This window comes from Girardinichthys multiradiatus, chromosome 10 (genome assembly GCF_021462225.1).
Source record: "Girardinichthys multiradiatus isolate DD_20200921_A chromosome 10, DD_fGirMul_XY1, whole genome shotgun sequence".
NCBI classification, from domain to species: domain Eukaryota; kingdom Metazoa; phylum Chordata; class Actinopteri; order Cyprinodontiformes; family Goodeidae; genus Girardinichthys; species Girardinichthys multiradiatus.
This window is the reverse complement of record NC_061803.1, coordinates 9961229-9978130: the sequence shown is the minus strand read 5'-3', so window position 1 is coordinate 9978130 and position 16902 is coordinate 9961229. Positions and strand designations below refer to the sequence as shown.

General features: G+C 37.4%; 2 protein-coding genes across 3 annotated transcripts; both read left to right on the top strand.

Annotated features, from left to right (window-relative positions):
- The first annotated feature begins 2019 nt into the window (after positions 1 to 2019).
- lrrc20 (leucine rich repeat containing 20) lies at positions 2020 to 4901 on the top strand. Of its 2 annotated transcripts, none has more exons than XM_047376047.1 (5): positions 2020 to 2157; positions 3558 to 3646; positions 3896 to 4045; positions 4218 to 4385; positions 4488 to 4901. In XM_047376047.1, exons 2-5 carry the CDS (start codon positions 3577 to 3579, stop codon positions 4619 to 4621), a joined length of 522 nt encoding a protein of 173 aa, XP_047232003.1. In that variant the 5' UTR covers positions 2020 to 2157; positions 3558 to 3576; the 3' UTR covers positions 4622 to 4901. The 2 variants fall into 2 exon arrangements, with proteins under 2 accessions (XP_047232003.1, XP_047232002.1); XM_047376046.1 differs by lacking the exon at positions 2020 to 2157 and adding an exon at positions 2704 to 2892.
- Positions 4902 to 8490: 3589 nt separating this feature from the next.
- On the top strand, positions 8491 to 16074 carry ppa1a (inorganic pyrophosphatase 1a). The gene is made up of 11 exons (XM_047376045.1): positions 8491 to 9162; positions 9320 to 9384; positions 9854 to 9907; positions 12425 to 12544; positions 12622 to 12708; positions 12787 to 12913; positions 12999 to 13126; positions 13753 to 13838; positions 14811 to 14880; positions 15659 to 15698; positions 15809 to 16074. Exons 1-11 carry the CDS (start codon positions 9102 to 9104, stop codon positions 15835 to 15837), a joined length of 867 nt encoding a protein of 288 aa, XP_047232001.1. The 5' UTR covers positions 8491 to 9101; the 3' UTR covers positions 15838 to 16074.
- Positions 16075 to 16902: the final 828 nt, after the last annotated feature.

Below are 16902 nucleotides of genomic sequence, written 5' to 3'. Positions count from 1 at the left end.
TAGGTTTTGTTATGCTTGTTAATATATCTTTAGGGTTTTACGACATAAAGTGAGATGAAATTTCTTTGAGCTTGATGCTTCCTTCTTTTTTCTGGGGACAAAAAAAAATAAATTAAACAGTGGAGGGGCACTAAATACGCAAATACTGACTTACTGACAGATATATTCATGTATAACCTTTTACTTACAGTTTTAAATTTACATTTAAGAAGGTTAGTACATGATTTAAAGGATAGGTTTGTCACATTGTTAAATGGCAGCAGATAATTAAAACCATATGAATTTATTTTTAAAAAGTGATGCTCATATATGTATTCACTACAGAGAGTGATATTTTTCTAGCATTTGTTTCTGTTAATTTGGCTTACAGCTGATGAAAACCCCTAATTTAGCTCTCAGACAATTTGTATATTATACCAGGCAATGACAAAAGTTTTTTGATGAAGAAAGAAATGGCATTGCCATGTTATGGCCCACACAATCATGTGGAAGACCGCTGATTTGAATGTTTTCCAGCAGACAGTCACTGACACTCCCCACACATAGGGTAAACCACCCAAAGATCATGGTTAAAAAAGCTAACTCTTCACAGAGTGCTGTATTCAGACAAATAAATGGAAAGTTAAGTGGAAGGAAAAAAAGTTGTGAAAAAGGCAACAGGGAAAACATAGTGAAGCACAGCATTAAGAGTTTGGCAGAGGTTCACAAGAGATGGACAGCATCTTCAGTCAGTGGTTTAATGACCATGGTATCACTGTAGTTGCCAGCAAAGCTGCTAGACATAAATGCCATAGAGAATCTACAGAGTATTGTCAAGAGGAAGAATAGAGACATGATACATGCAAACTGGATTTCCTTAACACCTCAGTATTATCACAGGCTAAATGTCTTCATGTGGCGCTGCATTGTGGCGCTGCAGTAATTGATGGAAGAGGAGCATTTAGTGGATGCACTGTAAAGAACATGTACATACTTTTTTATTCATTTTAAGATATTTATTTTCTGAAAAGCTGAGTTTTTGTTTTTCATTAGCTGAAAGCCATATTCATCAGGATTAACTGAAATAAACTCTTGAAATGTCTGCTATCCATTTTCGGGACCTGAGATGGTCCTCACACATAGACACTATTCGGAAGAAGGCTAGCAGAGACTGTACCTCCTGTGGCAACTCCAGAGGTACAATCTTCCACAGGAGCTGCTGGTCATCTTCTACACTGCTATTATTCAGTCTGTCCAGTGTTTATCCATTTCTGTGTGGTTTGGCTCATCCAAAAGCAAGATGGATCCAAATTGCAACAAATTAGGTCTGCAGAGAGGATCGTCTGGGGTGACCTTCCCTCCATCCAGGACTTATACTTGTCTAGGGTCAGGAAAAGGGCAGTTAACATCTCTGCAGACCCCACACATCCTGGACACAAACTGTTTAGTCTTATACCCTTAGGTCGATGCTAGAGTGTTATTTGAAAAACCAGCCACCTCAGAGAAAGTTTCTTCCCCCAGGTTGTCTAATGAACATTTAACAATCAGAGTGCCCAGATCAATACCATGCATATTTGCACTAATTCAACCATGTCTTCAACCATATTTTCCTTCTTGTATATTTATATTTAAATTATCATCAATGACACCCAAGTGGAACTGTAGTCATATTCCTTGTCTGTGTGGACAAATATAGTGAATAAAGCTTATTCTGATTTTGAAATATATTACTCTTCGTTGAATTAATCTATTAAAGCATATGAATTTCACCTTTGTTTCTAATTTACTGATAAATTGAACTTTTTGATGACATTCACTTTTTCAGATGCACATCCGTGCTCAAATCAGTGTTTTATTTGCAGCAAATGTGCATGCCACAAAAACAACTGACTCTGCAAACACATGGATGCCTCTAGTTTTAGAGCTTTAGTCATCCACAGATTTACAGTGAGTACATTCCAGCACCCTGCAAAATAAACCATTGTTTATTTATGTGTATGAAAGGAGTATCCAGCAACCCCGTAAAGTGGCAGTTAGCTGTAACAACTCCAAACTAAAATCCATTCTTTTAAAGCCAGGACACTCATTGTATTCAAATCCTTTGAAAAAACACAGTGTGACAGGGAATAATGATCATAGTAGGTGTCAAACTGGGAGCTAGTTGGCCTGGAACCAGAGGTACGTAACATTTAACTTTTTGGATTTCAGACAAAATGTGAAAAAAAAATATTATAATCCAAATTTAATGAATAGTGGATTTTTTTAGGCACTGGGGAGATTATCAATAATTTTCATTAATAAAAGTAGCTTTGTTTAGTTAAACGAACTTTATAGAATTTTAGAAAATGAAAAAAAGAATCTAAACTTTTAGATACACATATTTTGAATGATTAGCAGATTAAGGTCAAAATTGTTCCCTAAAACATTGGCATGTGGCGGGGGGACGCAGGAAACGATAAGCTTTTAACAAATTTATTTTAAGTAAAATCCCAAACATATATTTGAATATACTCACGTGTGCTTCACAAGGGAAAGCTCCACCCCGGTTGGAAAGTGTTAATACATAATTAAATATTATAGCTTACAATAAATTATTCCTTCACTGATTTTACTTTAATTAATTACTCTGTAAAAATAAAGCGCAACACCGACACTCATGAACATCCTGGCTCATTAGCCGTTATGCTTAGCTTACATTGTAGCCGCTTCCGTTTATCTATTAATGCCCGCTACTGATACATTTAGTAACTTTATAAGATCTCTGTAATAAGGGCTGTTTTTTTAAATAATAAATAGAGTTTAATTCGGGTGAACCAGCGTCTCCTATTGAGCTAAAAATACACCTGGCAGCCGACTTGAGCTAATGTTAGCCACCAGTGACAGCTGCCAGTTTCTGCTACACATGTTGTTTAGGTAAGTAGCTTCATTTTTTAGCTCTGGTATGAAATTATTTCTTTCTTTTGCTCAATAGATTGGATGTCGATCTATTTGAAAGAGCAGGTTTATGGCTGGTATAAAGTGTTTTGATGGATTTTAAAACAAGGAAGAGAACTTAGTGGCCAGTGTGGTTAATGTACTGTAGTTTGTGTCATTATAGAGGCTCTCTCTGGTTGAGTTTTTATGAGAAGTGCAAAGCAAACACCATGACATTTCTCTTTAGGTGACCTTATGATATTTGCTGAGTAGTTAGTAGTTCAGTCAAAAGGAACAAGCAGTGCACAATCATTAAACATACTTTGTTGTGCTGTGTAAACACAAAGCTATGACATTACAATAACAGCAAAATTACGCGCAAATCATTTTTAGATTGACTACAGATACAAACACTTAATAGTTGGGGTTTATTGTTTGTGCGCATAGAAAGCTTTTACAGTAAACCTCTTCTGGGGAATTTAACAATATTTAATAAGCATCAACATCAAGTCATTTTTTTCAGAAATCATCACTTATTTTACTGTTCTTAACCCCCCCTCCCACAATATATCTTTATGTTTGATATTTCTATGTTTATGTATTTTTATTAATAATATTAATAATAATAAATAATGTTGCTAGTGTTTGACTTTTGTCTCTTGTAGGAGAAGCTACAGCAGAAAAATGGCAGAGGCAGTCGCAAATGTGGCCCGTAGGATTAATGCAACAGTGGAGGAAGGCAAAGATAGTCTGGGTAAAAGGCATCTTTATGAATGCGGTCTTCTCTTTGTTCTTCCCATCTTTCCTGACTGAAAACATGTCAATGAATAGTACTGGTTTGTTCTCGAATCTATTTCATGTTTTACCACTAGATGGAGGCAGAGGCTTGAGTTAAGTGTTAAAGTATCCCTAGGTTCTAAAGTGTTTTTACTTTTAGACATACAGTGTTTTTTTTATGTGCTAATCCTTGATAATCTTATGCCCGTGTTCCCCTTCGCTGCAGACCTGTCGAGCTGCCAGCTCATTTCCTTCCCAGAAGGTGTGTTCAAGGTCCTGAGAACCGTCTCAGAAAACATCCGCATTATCACGTTGGCTGGCAATCAGATGAAGGCCATTTCGAGCAAATTCTTTTCGACCTTTACCCAGCTCAGAGGTAGAGACGAATAAACACTACTGTGCTCTTTAAATCTTGAATTTAGTATCAGAGATGAGGCTGTTGCTTTCAAATGCAGTTTGTGCCACAAATGTCCACTAAAGGTCTTAATGCTGTTGCAGAAAAACAGACAAGATCTCCCCATTTATTCATATTTTGAAATGTCTTGCAGAGCTTGACCTGCAGGGCAACATTCTCACCAAATTGCCAGACCAGGTGGGGGAAATGGAGCATATGACCAGCATCAATCTGGCTAATAATAGCTTCTCCATCTTCCCTGAGAAGCTCACTGAAATAGCCACACTGGAGAGAATTGACCTTGAGGGAAACAACATCACTGGTAATAACACATTTAAGCATGCTGCATGGAAAAATGAACTGTTCCTTTGAGGTATTATTCATTTTAAACCTATTCTTTGTCCTCTGAAAATTTTCCCAACAGAATTACCTTTGGAGAGGTTGTCCACCATGCCAGCTCTTAAATGGCTCAATGTGAAGTCAAATCCTTTGAACTCCAGCAACCATTCTGTTCTCCATTCTCCATACAAGTTTGATATTTTATTAACTACAGACTGAAGAAATACCTCACATACGTTCTTACAGACTGTATACCGTGTGCCTTTAACTACTTAAGTTGAATGCATTTGTGGACTTTAAAATGATTGAAGATAGTGGTATGTTTCAAAAGAAACAGAGAAACATGTATTAAGATGAGTTTTCAGGCCAGCAGCCTCTATTTTGGAGAGGTATCTGTCATTCTTGATATGCAGGTGGACTCTTAAATGTGTAAAAACATGGTTTCTTGCTTATTTATGACTTTTATAGTATAAAAATAAACCAAACTTTGTAAAAATGATTGTTTTTCTTTTATTTATGAATGTCTGAATGGAGAAATTAGTATACTTTTCTGTTTGGACTGCTGCTAGTTATATTCAGTCCCAGTTTTTCTCAAATAGAAATTACTGTTTACAGCTGAAACCATACATTTTTCCACTGCCTAATGCTACCTAGTAAGTGATTGTTCAATGTCAAATTTAGGGCCTGTGTTTTGTGCAGTTTATAAACCCTGCCAGTAAATGCTTGTGGCATGTATATAAAGGACCTCGCAAAAGTATTTAATTTTAAAGAGATTTTATGTGTTGGGCCAACACAAAGTCATTTGTAAATATCAAACAAGCCCCACTTTACCCCTAAAGAAACTCCATTGCAGTGAATTGCCTAAAAGTATGGTGAGGGTATATAAAAATATCCCAAGTTTTCAACTTCCAATGGATCACTGTTCAATCCATCATTTGAAAATGGAAAGAGTTTGGCACAACTGCAACCCTACCAAGACATCACCATTCACCTAACCACAGGCGAGGCAATGAGAGCATCAATCAGAGAAGCAGCCAAAAGGTCCATCTTAACTTTGGGGGAGCTGCAGAGATCCGCAGCTCAGTTGGGAGAATTTCCTCGCTGGACAACTACAGGTCCTTCTCAAAAAATTAGCATATTGTGATAAAGTTCATTATTTTCTATAATGTCATGATGAAAATTTAACATTCATATATTTTAGATTCATTGCACACTAACTGAAATATTTCAGGTCTTTTATTGTCTTAATACGGATGATTTTGGCATACAGCTCATGAAAACCCAAAATTCCTATCTCACAAAATTAGCATATTTCATCCGACCAATAAAAGAAAAGTGTTTTTAATACAAAAAACGTCAACCTTCAAATAATCATGTACAGTTATGCACTCAATACTTGGTCGGGAATCCTTTTGCAGAAATGACTGCTTCAATGCGGCGTGGCATGGAGGCAATCAGCCTGTGGCACTGCTGAGGTCTTATGGAGGCCCAGGATGCTTCGATAGCGGCCTTTAGCTCATCCAGAGTGTTGGGTCTTGAGTCTCTCAACGTTCTCTTCACAATATCCCACAGATTCTCTATGGGGTTCAGGTCAGGAGAGTTGGCAGGTCAATTGAGCACAGTGATACCATGGTCAGTAAACCATTTACCAGTGGTTTTGGCACTGTGAGCAGGTGCCAGGTTGTGCTGAAAAACGAAATCTTCATCTCCATAAAGCTTTTCAGCAGATGGAAGCATGAAGTGCTCCAAAATCTCCTGATAGCTAGCTGCATTGACCCTGCCCTTGATAAAACACAGTGGACCAACACCAGCAGCTGACACGCCACCCCAGACCATCACTGACTGTGGGTACTTGACACTGGACTTCTGGCATTTTGGCATTTCCTTCTCCCCAGTCTTCCTCCAGACTCTGGCACCTTGATTTCCGAATGACATGCAGAATTTGCTTTCATCCGAAAAAAGTACTTTGGACCACTGAGCAACAGTCCAGTGCTGCTTCTCTGTAGCCCAGGTCTGGGGAATGCGGCACCTGTAGCCCATTTCCTGCACACGCCTGTGCACGGTGGCTCTGGATGTTTCTACTCCAGACTCAGTCCACTGCTTCCGCAGGTCCCCCAAGGTCTGGAATCGGCCCTTCTCCACAATCTTCCTCAGGGTCTGGTCACCTCTTCTCGTTGTGCAGCGTTTTCTGCCACACTTTTTCCTTCCCACAGACTTCCCACTGAGGTGCCTTGATACAGCACTCTGGGAACAGCCTATTCGTTCAGAAATTTCTTTCTGTGTCTTACCCTCTTGCTTGAGGGTGTCAATAGTGGCCTTCTAGACAGCAGTCAGGTCGGCAGTCTTACCCATGATTGGGGTTTTGAGTGATGAACCAGGCTGGGAGTTTTTAAGGCCTCAGGAATCTTTTGCAGGTGTTTAGAGTTAACTCATTGATTCAGATGATTAGGTTCATAGCTCGTTTAGAGACCCTTTTAATGATATGCTAATTTTGTGAGATAGGAATTTTGGGTTTTCATGAGCTGTATGCCAAAATCATCCGTATTAAGACAATAAAAGACCTGAAATATTTCAGTTAGTGTGCAATGAATCTAAAATATATGAATGTTAAAATTTCATCATGACATTATGGAAAATAATGAACTTTATCACAATATGCACATTTTTTGAGAAGGACCTGTATTTGTTACACACTCAGATCTGACCTTTAGGGAAGAACAAAGTCATTGTTGAAAGAAAACCACAAGAACATCCATTTGGAATTTGTCACAAGCCAGGCAGGGAACACAGCAAACAAGTAGAAGAAGGTGCTCTGGTCAGACGAGATCAGAGCTGAAGCTTTTTTTCCTATGGGAAAAATCATGTGAGGAAGAAAATAATGCCAACCTCACCCTGAACAATCTATCCCTGCAAATGAGTTTGGTGGCATCATGCTATGGGAGTGCTTTTCTTCAGCAGGAACAGGAAAGCTAGTCATAGTTGATGACAATACATCAGAATTCCAGGAGAAAAACTGTTAAATGTGGCAAAGGACTTGAAACTGGGGTGGAGCTTTATTTTTCCATCATGACCAGGATCTTATAGATAAAGCCAGAGCTGGAGTGGAATGGGTTTACATCAAAGCATATTCAAAAAAGCTGTAATTGCACCAAAAGTTAATTCTACAAAGGACTGACTCAGGAAGGCTAAATACAAATACAGGACACATTTTTCAGGTTTTTCACTTGTGAAATCTTTTTAAACCAGATACCCTTTTACTTCTATTTCAAAGTTGTTTGCTACCTTGTGTGGGTCTATCGCATAATATCCCAAACAAACAAAATACATTAAATTTTGTTTTTGTAATGTCACAAAATAAGAAGTTCCAAGGGTGGAAAAGATTTTGACAGAATCCAAAGTACTGCTATATAAAAAAAACAGTTTCTATTGCTTTTACCATTGTAAGAAGGAAAGAAACTGAAAACATAGATCTTGCAGTTTAAGACGATACCACTAGAATAGAAATTGTATTTTTTTAAACAATTCTGACACATCTTTATCAGGCCAGCCAATAATTGTGAAGGGGGCTTTCTTTACTTCTTAAAAAGTTGTTTAGCAGGTTAATTTATTTAATTGCTCTACTCTAATTCTCGAATGAGCAGCTGGTTAATATTTCGTTATGTATTCATGTAACAAAATAATAGGCCAACATGAAAAGCTAGATCTGAGCTAGATGTCAATACCATTAAATAATACAACTCCATTAAAATCTGTAAATCATGCCAGACCTAATAACACCTCATTGTTATTCATGATTCATTTTTATTGTAGGGCATTCAATCTGTTAGAGATATATTGTAATTTATAAAGGAATGTTCCATAATGGAAAACGGACTGCATCAATTTCATGAGCGGTATTGCAAAAAAAAAAAACAAACACCATCCTACAGTGTCTACATTATTTGAATTCCACAACATATATCACAAGTGTCTACTTAATGCTACTTGCAGAGATGACAAGTAGACTGGTACCTAAGTACCAGTCTATGTCATTCTCTCAAATATCTTCATGAGGTAGTCAACTGAAATGGTTTTCCGACAGTCTTGAAGGAGTTTCCAGAGATCAGGTAGTACTAAAAAAAAAAGTCAAACTAATAAAAACCGTTGAATGACGAGGTGCATCCAAACTGTATATATACTGTATATACAGGGCTTATTTTAAGGGAAATTTGCTTTGTTTTCCATGAAGGGTTTTCTCTAAAGCTAAAAAGGTAAGAAGATACTGTGGTAACAGAACCTATTCCTGTCTTGTTAATCAGTTTATAGCTTACGTCAGCCAGCTCCATCTGTCTTTCCGTAAACAGTTAAGAGTCACAGCTTGAAAGAAGCTAATGCATTACAAGCAGATTTCTGGCAAAGAACGTAGACTCTTTGCATTTTGCACATGTCAGCCTGATTATAATCCACACTTCTGACTCTCACAGTGAGACAGGAGCTGCACAATGAGAGATTTAGAAACTGGAACATACAGAAAAAGCTTAGTTCATTGTAGCTGTGATATTTGGCTGTTGAACCTTTCATATACGAGCCCCATTGCAGGTAGCAGTGGGTATAACTAATCAATGCGCATGTCCACTCTCCTGCCTTTGTCTGTAAATCTGAAGCTACTTAATCTTGCTGAACACAGGAACAGAGCACAGAAGGAGAGATTTAAACCAACATGAGCTTTACCATCGAAGAGAGGGGCAGGCCAAACACACAGGACTACAGAGTCTTTTTCAGTAAGCCCGGCTTTTTAACAAAATATTTTTCAAACTACTGTAGTTTCATGCCTAACTTGTTTTGATCTTGAGCAGCATTTGTGGGTAAAATACAAAGCACTGTGGACAGATCCTTGAGTGTTTTGTTCCTCACAGATGTTTATTGCTCCTTCTATAGAAAACTCAGATGGCAAATACATCTCTCCCTTTCATGATGTGCCTATCTATGCAAACGAAGCAGAGGTGAGTATTGTGTTGGTTTAAAACCATGGACCATCTATGCCAAGGATTTTGCTAAACAATTTCTTTTGAAACTCCATTTTAAAACAGTTTGGAATAGTATTTTCTATCTATTTACATGTGCTTGCTGCATTAGCTCAATTGGAACGTAGTTGACCTTAACACTAAATCAAGCTTTTTAGGGAGAAAGAGGTCCAAAGGCAAAACAATTTAAGAGGGGCAATTACATGTGAAACATTTCTTCAACATAAAAACTGCTTTCTTTCATTAAGTGGTCGTGATATGTAGTTTATCAAAGTTTTCAGGTGATAATCCCTGGTGGTATTCATATATTTTAGATGCGCATTTTCCTTGTTATACATTTATAAGAATAGTTATGTATCTTTCATACTATACTTGTCCCAGTCAAAGTGAGAGAGTTTAGGAGAATTATTTTTCGGGTTAACAAAACTGTTTTCACATCTCTTTGCAGAACATTTTTCATGCCATTGTGGAAGTTCCAAGATGGACAAATGCAAAGATGGAGGTAAAAATTAATTTCTATATACATATATAAATATATATTTTGCACAGTTTTACCAGTTTGATTCAGTTTATTTATACTTTGTCAATTAACTGCAAATGTCATCTCAAGAACGATTAAAAACAATCTACTCTTAATACTATTGATTTATAAAGAATCCAGTTCAGTGCAATCCAATAATATGGGCCTACTTTATTCCAATAGCATTTAACCATAGAGTCATGTTCCAATCCAATTGCATGTACAGGTCCTTCTCAAAATATTAGCATATTGTGAAGAAGTTCATTATTTTCCATAATGTCATGATGAAAATTTAACATTCATATATTTTAGATTCATTGCACACTAACTGAAATATTTCAGGTCTTTTATTGTCTTAATACGGATGATTTTGGCATACAGCTCATGAAAACCCAAAATTCCTATCTCACAAAATTAGCATATCATTAAAAGGGTCTCTAAACGAGCTATGAACCTAATCATCTGAATCAACGAGTTAACTCTAAACACCTGCAAAAGATTCCTGGGGCCTTTAAAACTCCCAGCCTGGTTCATCACTCAAAACCCCAATCATGGGTAAGACTGCCGACCTGACTGCTGTCCAGAAGGCCACTATTGACACCCTCAAGCAAGAGGGTAAGACACAGAAAGACATTTCTGAACGAATAGGCTGTTCCCAGAGTTCTGTATCAAGGCACCTCAGTGGGAAGTCTGTGGGAAGGAAAAAGTGTGGCAGAAAACGGTGCACAACGAGAAGAGGTGACCAGACCCTGAGGAAGATTGTGGAGAAGGGCCGATTCCAGACCTTGGGGGACCTGCGGAAGCAGTGGACTGAGTCTGGAGTAGAAACATCCAGAGCCACCGTGCACAGGCGTGTGCAGGAAATGGGCTACAGGTGCTGCATTCCCCAGACCTGGGCTACAGAGAAGCAGCACTGGACTGTTGCTCAGTGATCCAAAGTACTTTTTTCGGATGAAAGCAAATTCTGCATGTCATTCGGAAATCAAGGTGCCAGAGTCTGGAGGAAGACTGGGGAGAAGGAAATGCCAAAATGCCAGAAGTCCAGTGTCAAGTACCCACAGTCAGTGATGGTCTGGGGTACCGTGTCAGCTGCTGGTGTTGGTCTACTGTGTTTTATCAAGGGCAGGGTCAATGCAGCTAGCTATCAGGAGATTTTGGAGCACTTCATGCTTCCATCTGCTGAAAAGCTTTATGGAGATGAAGATTTCATTTTTCAGCACGACCTGGCACCTGCTCACAGTGCCAAAACCACTGGTAAATGGTTTACTGACCATGGTATCACTGTGCTCAATTGGCCTGCCAACTCTCCTGACCTGAACCCCATAGAGAATCTGTGGGATATTGTGAAGAGAACATTGAGAGACTCAAGACCCAACACTCTGGATGAGCTAAAGACCGCTATCGAAGCATCCTGGGCCTCCATAAGACCTCAGCAGTGCCACAGGCTGATTGCCTCCATGCCACGCCGCATTGAAGCAGTCATTTCTGCCAAAGGATTCCCGACCAAGTATTGAGTGCATAACTGTACATGATTATTTGAAGGTTGACGTTTATTGTATTAAAAACACTTTTCTTTTATTGGTCGGATGAAATATGCTAATTTTGTGAGATAGGAATTTTGGGTTTTCATGAGCTGTATGCCAAAATCATCCGTATTAAGACAATAAAAGACCTGAAATATTTCAGTTAGTGTGCAATGAATCTAAAATATATGAATGTTAAATTTTCATCATGACATTATGGAAAATAATGAACTTCTTCACAATATGCTAATATTTTGAGAAGGACCTGTAGTTGAATTCAATCCAAATTATAATACAGTACAGTCAAATTCAGTTTATCATGGTAAAAATGGAAGCCCAGCCAACTGGAGGGAGCCATTTACTTTTTTGGACTCCCCTCACTGATTGAGCATGTGGCAAAAATGAAAAAGAGCTTCTCCCTTTCAATAGTCTGCTATTGAAAGGGAGTTTCAGTATGAGGGACCCTCTCATCTCTCCATGAAAGAGACACTTCTAAACTCATAATCACTAATCCAGGAGTACTCTATGGGAAAAAGTAACGAAAAGAGTTTGCAAAGTTACTGGCAAATTAGCTCTGTCAACGGCTTCATTTAGGAGAGAGACAAACCTAAATATGGATGCTCTAAACCAGGAGAACCTTTTATCAGAAAGAGAAACAAAAAGAGTACACACGTTAAAAACAGCAACCAGGAAAGAGACACAGCTAGATTACACCAAATTAATTCCAATAATAAATTCTGGAAAGAGACACAGTTAAATACAGAAGCACTGAACGAGGAGTATTTTATATGGGAAAAAAGCAGAGAGTACACAAAGTTAATGGCACTATAAGCTCCACTCACCAGGACAGGTACTGTTTCTATAGAAAGAAGAACAATAGAGAATTCATCTTGGTGCTCATTGGGACAATCCTCTTCTTTTTTAATTAAAAAAGTCATTTACTCTGGTTTGTGCACATCGTGCTTATATTTTTCAGATAGCCACAAAGGATCCTCTTAATCCTCTAAAGCAGGATGTGAAGAAGGGGACCCTTCGTTACGTACCCAATGTGTTTCCCCACAAAGGTTATATCTGGAATTATGGGGCTATTCCACAGGCAAGTTTATCTCCATCTAAATCCATTTAAACTTCAGAAAATCTGTTCAAATTACCATTTGATCTTCTTTGTATCAGACGTGGGAGGATCCCAACCACAAGGACAGCCACACAGGATGCTGCGGAGACAATGATCCTATTGATATCTGTGACATTGGAAACCAGGTACTGAAAGCTGCTGAAGAGGCTCCTATAGATCCAACAGTTAGCTGGCCTTTTTAGAAATCTGGCTGTTACTTTCAGGTGTGCTCTCAAGGAGAAATAATCAAAGTGAAGGTGTTGGGAACCCTGGCTTTGATTGATGAGGGTGAAACTGACTGGAAGGTCATTGTGATCAATACTGAGGACCCAGATGCAGGCGATTTTAACAGTAGGAGCATCCTGTCATAGATGTTTACTGTAATACAATACATATAGCGTGTTTATGCTTTTTTTGTTGTGTTGATGGGTTGCAGATATTGATGACGTGAAGCGGCTTAAGCCAGGATATCTTGAAGCAACTGTCGACTGGTTCAGGCGATACAAAGTCCCTGATGGAAAACCTGAAAACGAGTTTGCTTTCAATGGTGACTTCAAAGACAGGGTATTCAGTGTAAAATATTGTTTCACTCTGTTGAAAATATTAGACATATAACAGGGAGCTTTATGTATTTTTTTTTTTAATCCTTATAAAAACGAAATGCAAACACATATATACATTTATATATATACATATATATATATATATATACCGTGCTGCGCCAACTGGCGCAGTTGGTAGCAATGTTGCCTTGCAGCAAGAAGGTCCTGGGTTGGACTCCCAGCCGGCAGTCTTTCTGCATAGAGTTTGCATGTTCTCCCCATGCATGTGTGGGTTCTCACCGAGTACTCCGGCTTGACTATTTGGTTAATTGGTCTCTCTAAATTGCCCATAGGTGTGTGAATGAGTGTGTGTACATGGTTGTTTGTCCTATGTCTCTGTGTTGCCCTGCATTGGACTGGCAACCTGTCCAGGGTGTACCCTGCCTCTCGCCTGTAGACTGCTGGAAATAGGCACAGGCTCCCTTGTGAACCACTATGGAATAAGCAGTATAGAAGATGAATGAATGAATATATATATTTGATTTATATATATATATACATTAGTCATTGTCACGCCAATGTTCTACAAGCAGACAATTTATCTTCATTTAAAGATCAAAAGTGTATGAAGAGTGTATTTTTTTTCAGGACTTTGCCATACAAACAGTGAAGAGTACACATGAGTTTTGGAAAGCACTGATATCTAATAAGAGCAACGCTGGTGAGTTAAACTGGTAAGTGGCTTATATTCTCATTTCATTTATCCCCCTTATTGGAAACAGTAAATGATGTAATAACATCTGTTTCTTAACTGCTGCAGATTCTGCTGTTTGCAGATGACACAACCTGTTTTGCTGTGCATGAAAATGACTCATCCATTGCAGAAAATCACATATACAATTTAAATGTTCAGATTAATCTAAACATTGAAATATGTGATAACTCTGCTTTAATGTACATTCTAAACAGTTTGTATTTACATGTATAATTTAATGTTTGGAAATTTGTTGGGAAACATATAATACCATAACCAATTAAGTCTTAATTCTTAAATAAAGAGCCATCAGGATTTTAAATAAAGCTTTATTTGGAGAGCCAGCAAATTCACATTTTGCCAAATATACTACTATATCACTGTTTCAGTTGGGAATGTTTCAATAAGAAAATAAAAGAAAGCCAGACATTTGAAAGGTTTAAATATATATTCCAAAAGAATGTCCATGATAAACACAAATTTCTACAAGCTTTGAATGAAAGTAGGAAAGGTTTACAAAGATAAAACAAGAGAAAGTCTGAGCTTTTGTCTGATAACTTTTTGGTTTAGATTTACATTTTGTTCATTGTCTAAAAATAAGTATAGAAATGTTATTATGTACTTATTTTAAGTATTTTCTTTTCATATTGTGTGAAATACAGACAATGATTTGCTGGAAGATTGTACATTTATAAACTCAGTTAAGGCCTTTTTGGAAAGTGTGCATATTATGTATTTATCCTAGATTCTCAGACTCTGTAAACTGTATTTTTATTTATTTTTATTGCTCAATATAATTATTTATTCCTGTCTGAAATAAACAACTAAATTAAACAGGTATGCCTTTGTAAGGCACTATTAAGGCTAAGACAGAGAGCTGTGTGTGTAAAATGTTTTTATTATGAAATCAAATATGTGAAAAAGTCTTTTCTTTGTTTTTTTTTTTATACAGCATGAACACCAGTGTCTCTGACAGTCCCTTCTGCTGCTCTGCTGCAGATGCTGAAGCTGTGGTTAAGTCTGTAAGTTCATCTAACGTTCAAATATTCCATCTTAGATATTTATTACAGTTCCTTCTTTAAACCGAGCAAAGATGACAAACTGGCCCAAGTGCAAAAATTAGCTACTTATTAGAAGGTAGCTAAAGGAAAATAATCATTCAACTGCTTTGGGAGCGGAAGAGTTTTTTTTTTTTTTCTTTTTGGTGAAGCACTTATAATCCTTTCATAACCTTTAGAACATTAAAAAGTGCATTACCACCTTTGAGTAATTGAATGAGCATGAAATATTTACAGTGCCTTTCAAAAGTATCAAGGAAAATTTGATTTTTATTTGTTTTTCAAAATATCTTACAAAGTTTTATTCAGTTATGTTTACTCTGATATGTAAAAAATGTCCCACCAACTGTCACAGCCAGCATGCTGGAGAAGGTGCTTTAGTCAGATAACACCAAAACAGAGCATTATGGTCTACATACAATGCGCTGTGTGGTGTGGAAAACTAATGCCGCACAGCACCCCTAACACACCATGTTAACTTTGAAACATGGTGATGGCACCATGCTGTGGGAATGCTTTTATATTCAGCATGAACAGGGACGCTAATGAGAGTTGATGGGAAGATGAATAGAGCTAAATATGATTTAAATCAACACAGGTTTGTGGTTGTAAATAGACAGAAATATGGAAAAGTTCAAGTTTGTTTCAAGTATGTACACTTTTGCAAAACACTGTAGGCTAAAAATCTCAAATGTTATGTGAAAAACTGCAACATTCTTAATTTTTTTAATAACTTTCACAGGCCGGTACTTTTGGACCTGACGAACCAATTCCAAGCTCAGGTGAATGTTTGCTATTTTATTTTATTTTTATATTTATGTTGTAACAAAACTGTGTTGATCCTTAAAAAGCTCATAGAATGTATTAATGTGATCATCTTATTCTTTTTCAGTCGACAAATGGTTCTACTATGAAAACTAAGAATGTGAAACTTCGCCAGGAACTTGAAAAGAATCCTTCGACCTGCACATGTCCATTACCAAGATTTGAAGACTCAGTCTAACCCAAGTGTGAACTTGTTTGTTCCCTAATGACTTGTGGATGTTATTCCCAGTTTAGTAAAATTCTGATTGTGTGAAAACACCTTCATGCATCTTTGGTAAAGAACAGTACTTGTCACAAACATGACTTCACTAATAAATATCTGTTTGCACAATATGCTGACTATTGAGTTTTTTTTACCATGCTTATTTTATATAACATTATTATTGTTTTGCCACACTGAACATCTAAAGGCATAATTTTATAATGCGGGCTAAACTGTAATACTGGAAAAGATGCACGCATATTCCTGCAAAGGCTGAAGGTGAAAGTGTATGCCTGTAAAAGAGAAGACCCCCTGGAATGTCTTTGCAGTCTTCAGTTTAACATAAAGGTTAAATTCTGATGTGGTCTTAAGTTTTAGTCAAAGTAACTAAAATATGTTCTGCCACAAGAAAAAGACTTACATGATTAGGACTATAAAACACAATTCATGGCTGACAAGTCTGACGTGATTATGTATTCCAACCCCTTTACTCAGATACCACTAAATAGAATTCAGTGTCACCAGTGTCCAAAGTCATCTAATTAGCAAGCAGAGTCTACCTATTTCAGTATAAATGCATCTGTTCTGGGAAGGCCTCAGAGATTTGTCAAAGAACAACAAATAACAAACAGCATAATGAAGACCAAGCAACACAGCAGACAGGTCAGGAAGAAAGATGTGGAGTATTTTAAAGCTAGTGTATGTTATAAAACAATATCTCCAATGCTTAAAGATCTCAATGAGCACTAATCAATTCATTATAATCCAACAATTGCAGACCTATCAAGCCTGTCCACCTTAACTGGTGAGATAAACCAGTAGAAAATTAGCTAGAGACACCAAGATGCCCTTGGTAACTCTTAAAGTTTAGTAGGAGGACGTACAGTTTAATGAGACCAAAACTGAAGGTTCTGACATCCATACAAAACCTTTGGCATAAACCTAACACTGCCCATTAC

Coding starts and splice junctions, on each gene's coding strand:
- lrrc20 (XM_047376046.1), top strand. CDS start 2,843: ATGTTAGCCACCAGTGACAGCTGCCAGTTTCTGCTACACATGTTGTTT. Junction 3,647..3,895: donor GGAAGGCAAAGATAGTCTGG/GTAAAAGGCATC, acceptor CCTTCGCTGCAG/ACCTGTCGAGCTGCCAGCTC. Junction 4,386..4,487: donor TGAGGGAAACAACATCACTG/GTAATAACACAT, acceptor TTTTCCCAACAG/AATTACCTTTGGAGAGGTTG.
- ppa1a (XM_047376045.1), top strand. CDS start 9,102: ATGAGCTTTACCATCGAAGAGAGGGGCAGGCCAAACACACAGGACTAC. Junction 9,385..9,853: donor TCTATGCAAACGAAGCAGAG/GTGAGTATTGTG, acceptor ATCTCTTTGCAG/AACATTTTTCATGCCATTGT. Junction 14,881..15,658: donor CTGAAGCTGTGGTTAAGTCT/GTAAGTTCATCT, acceptor TAACTTTCACAG/GCCGGTACTTTTGGACCTGA.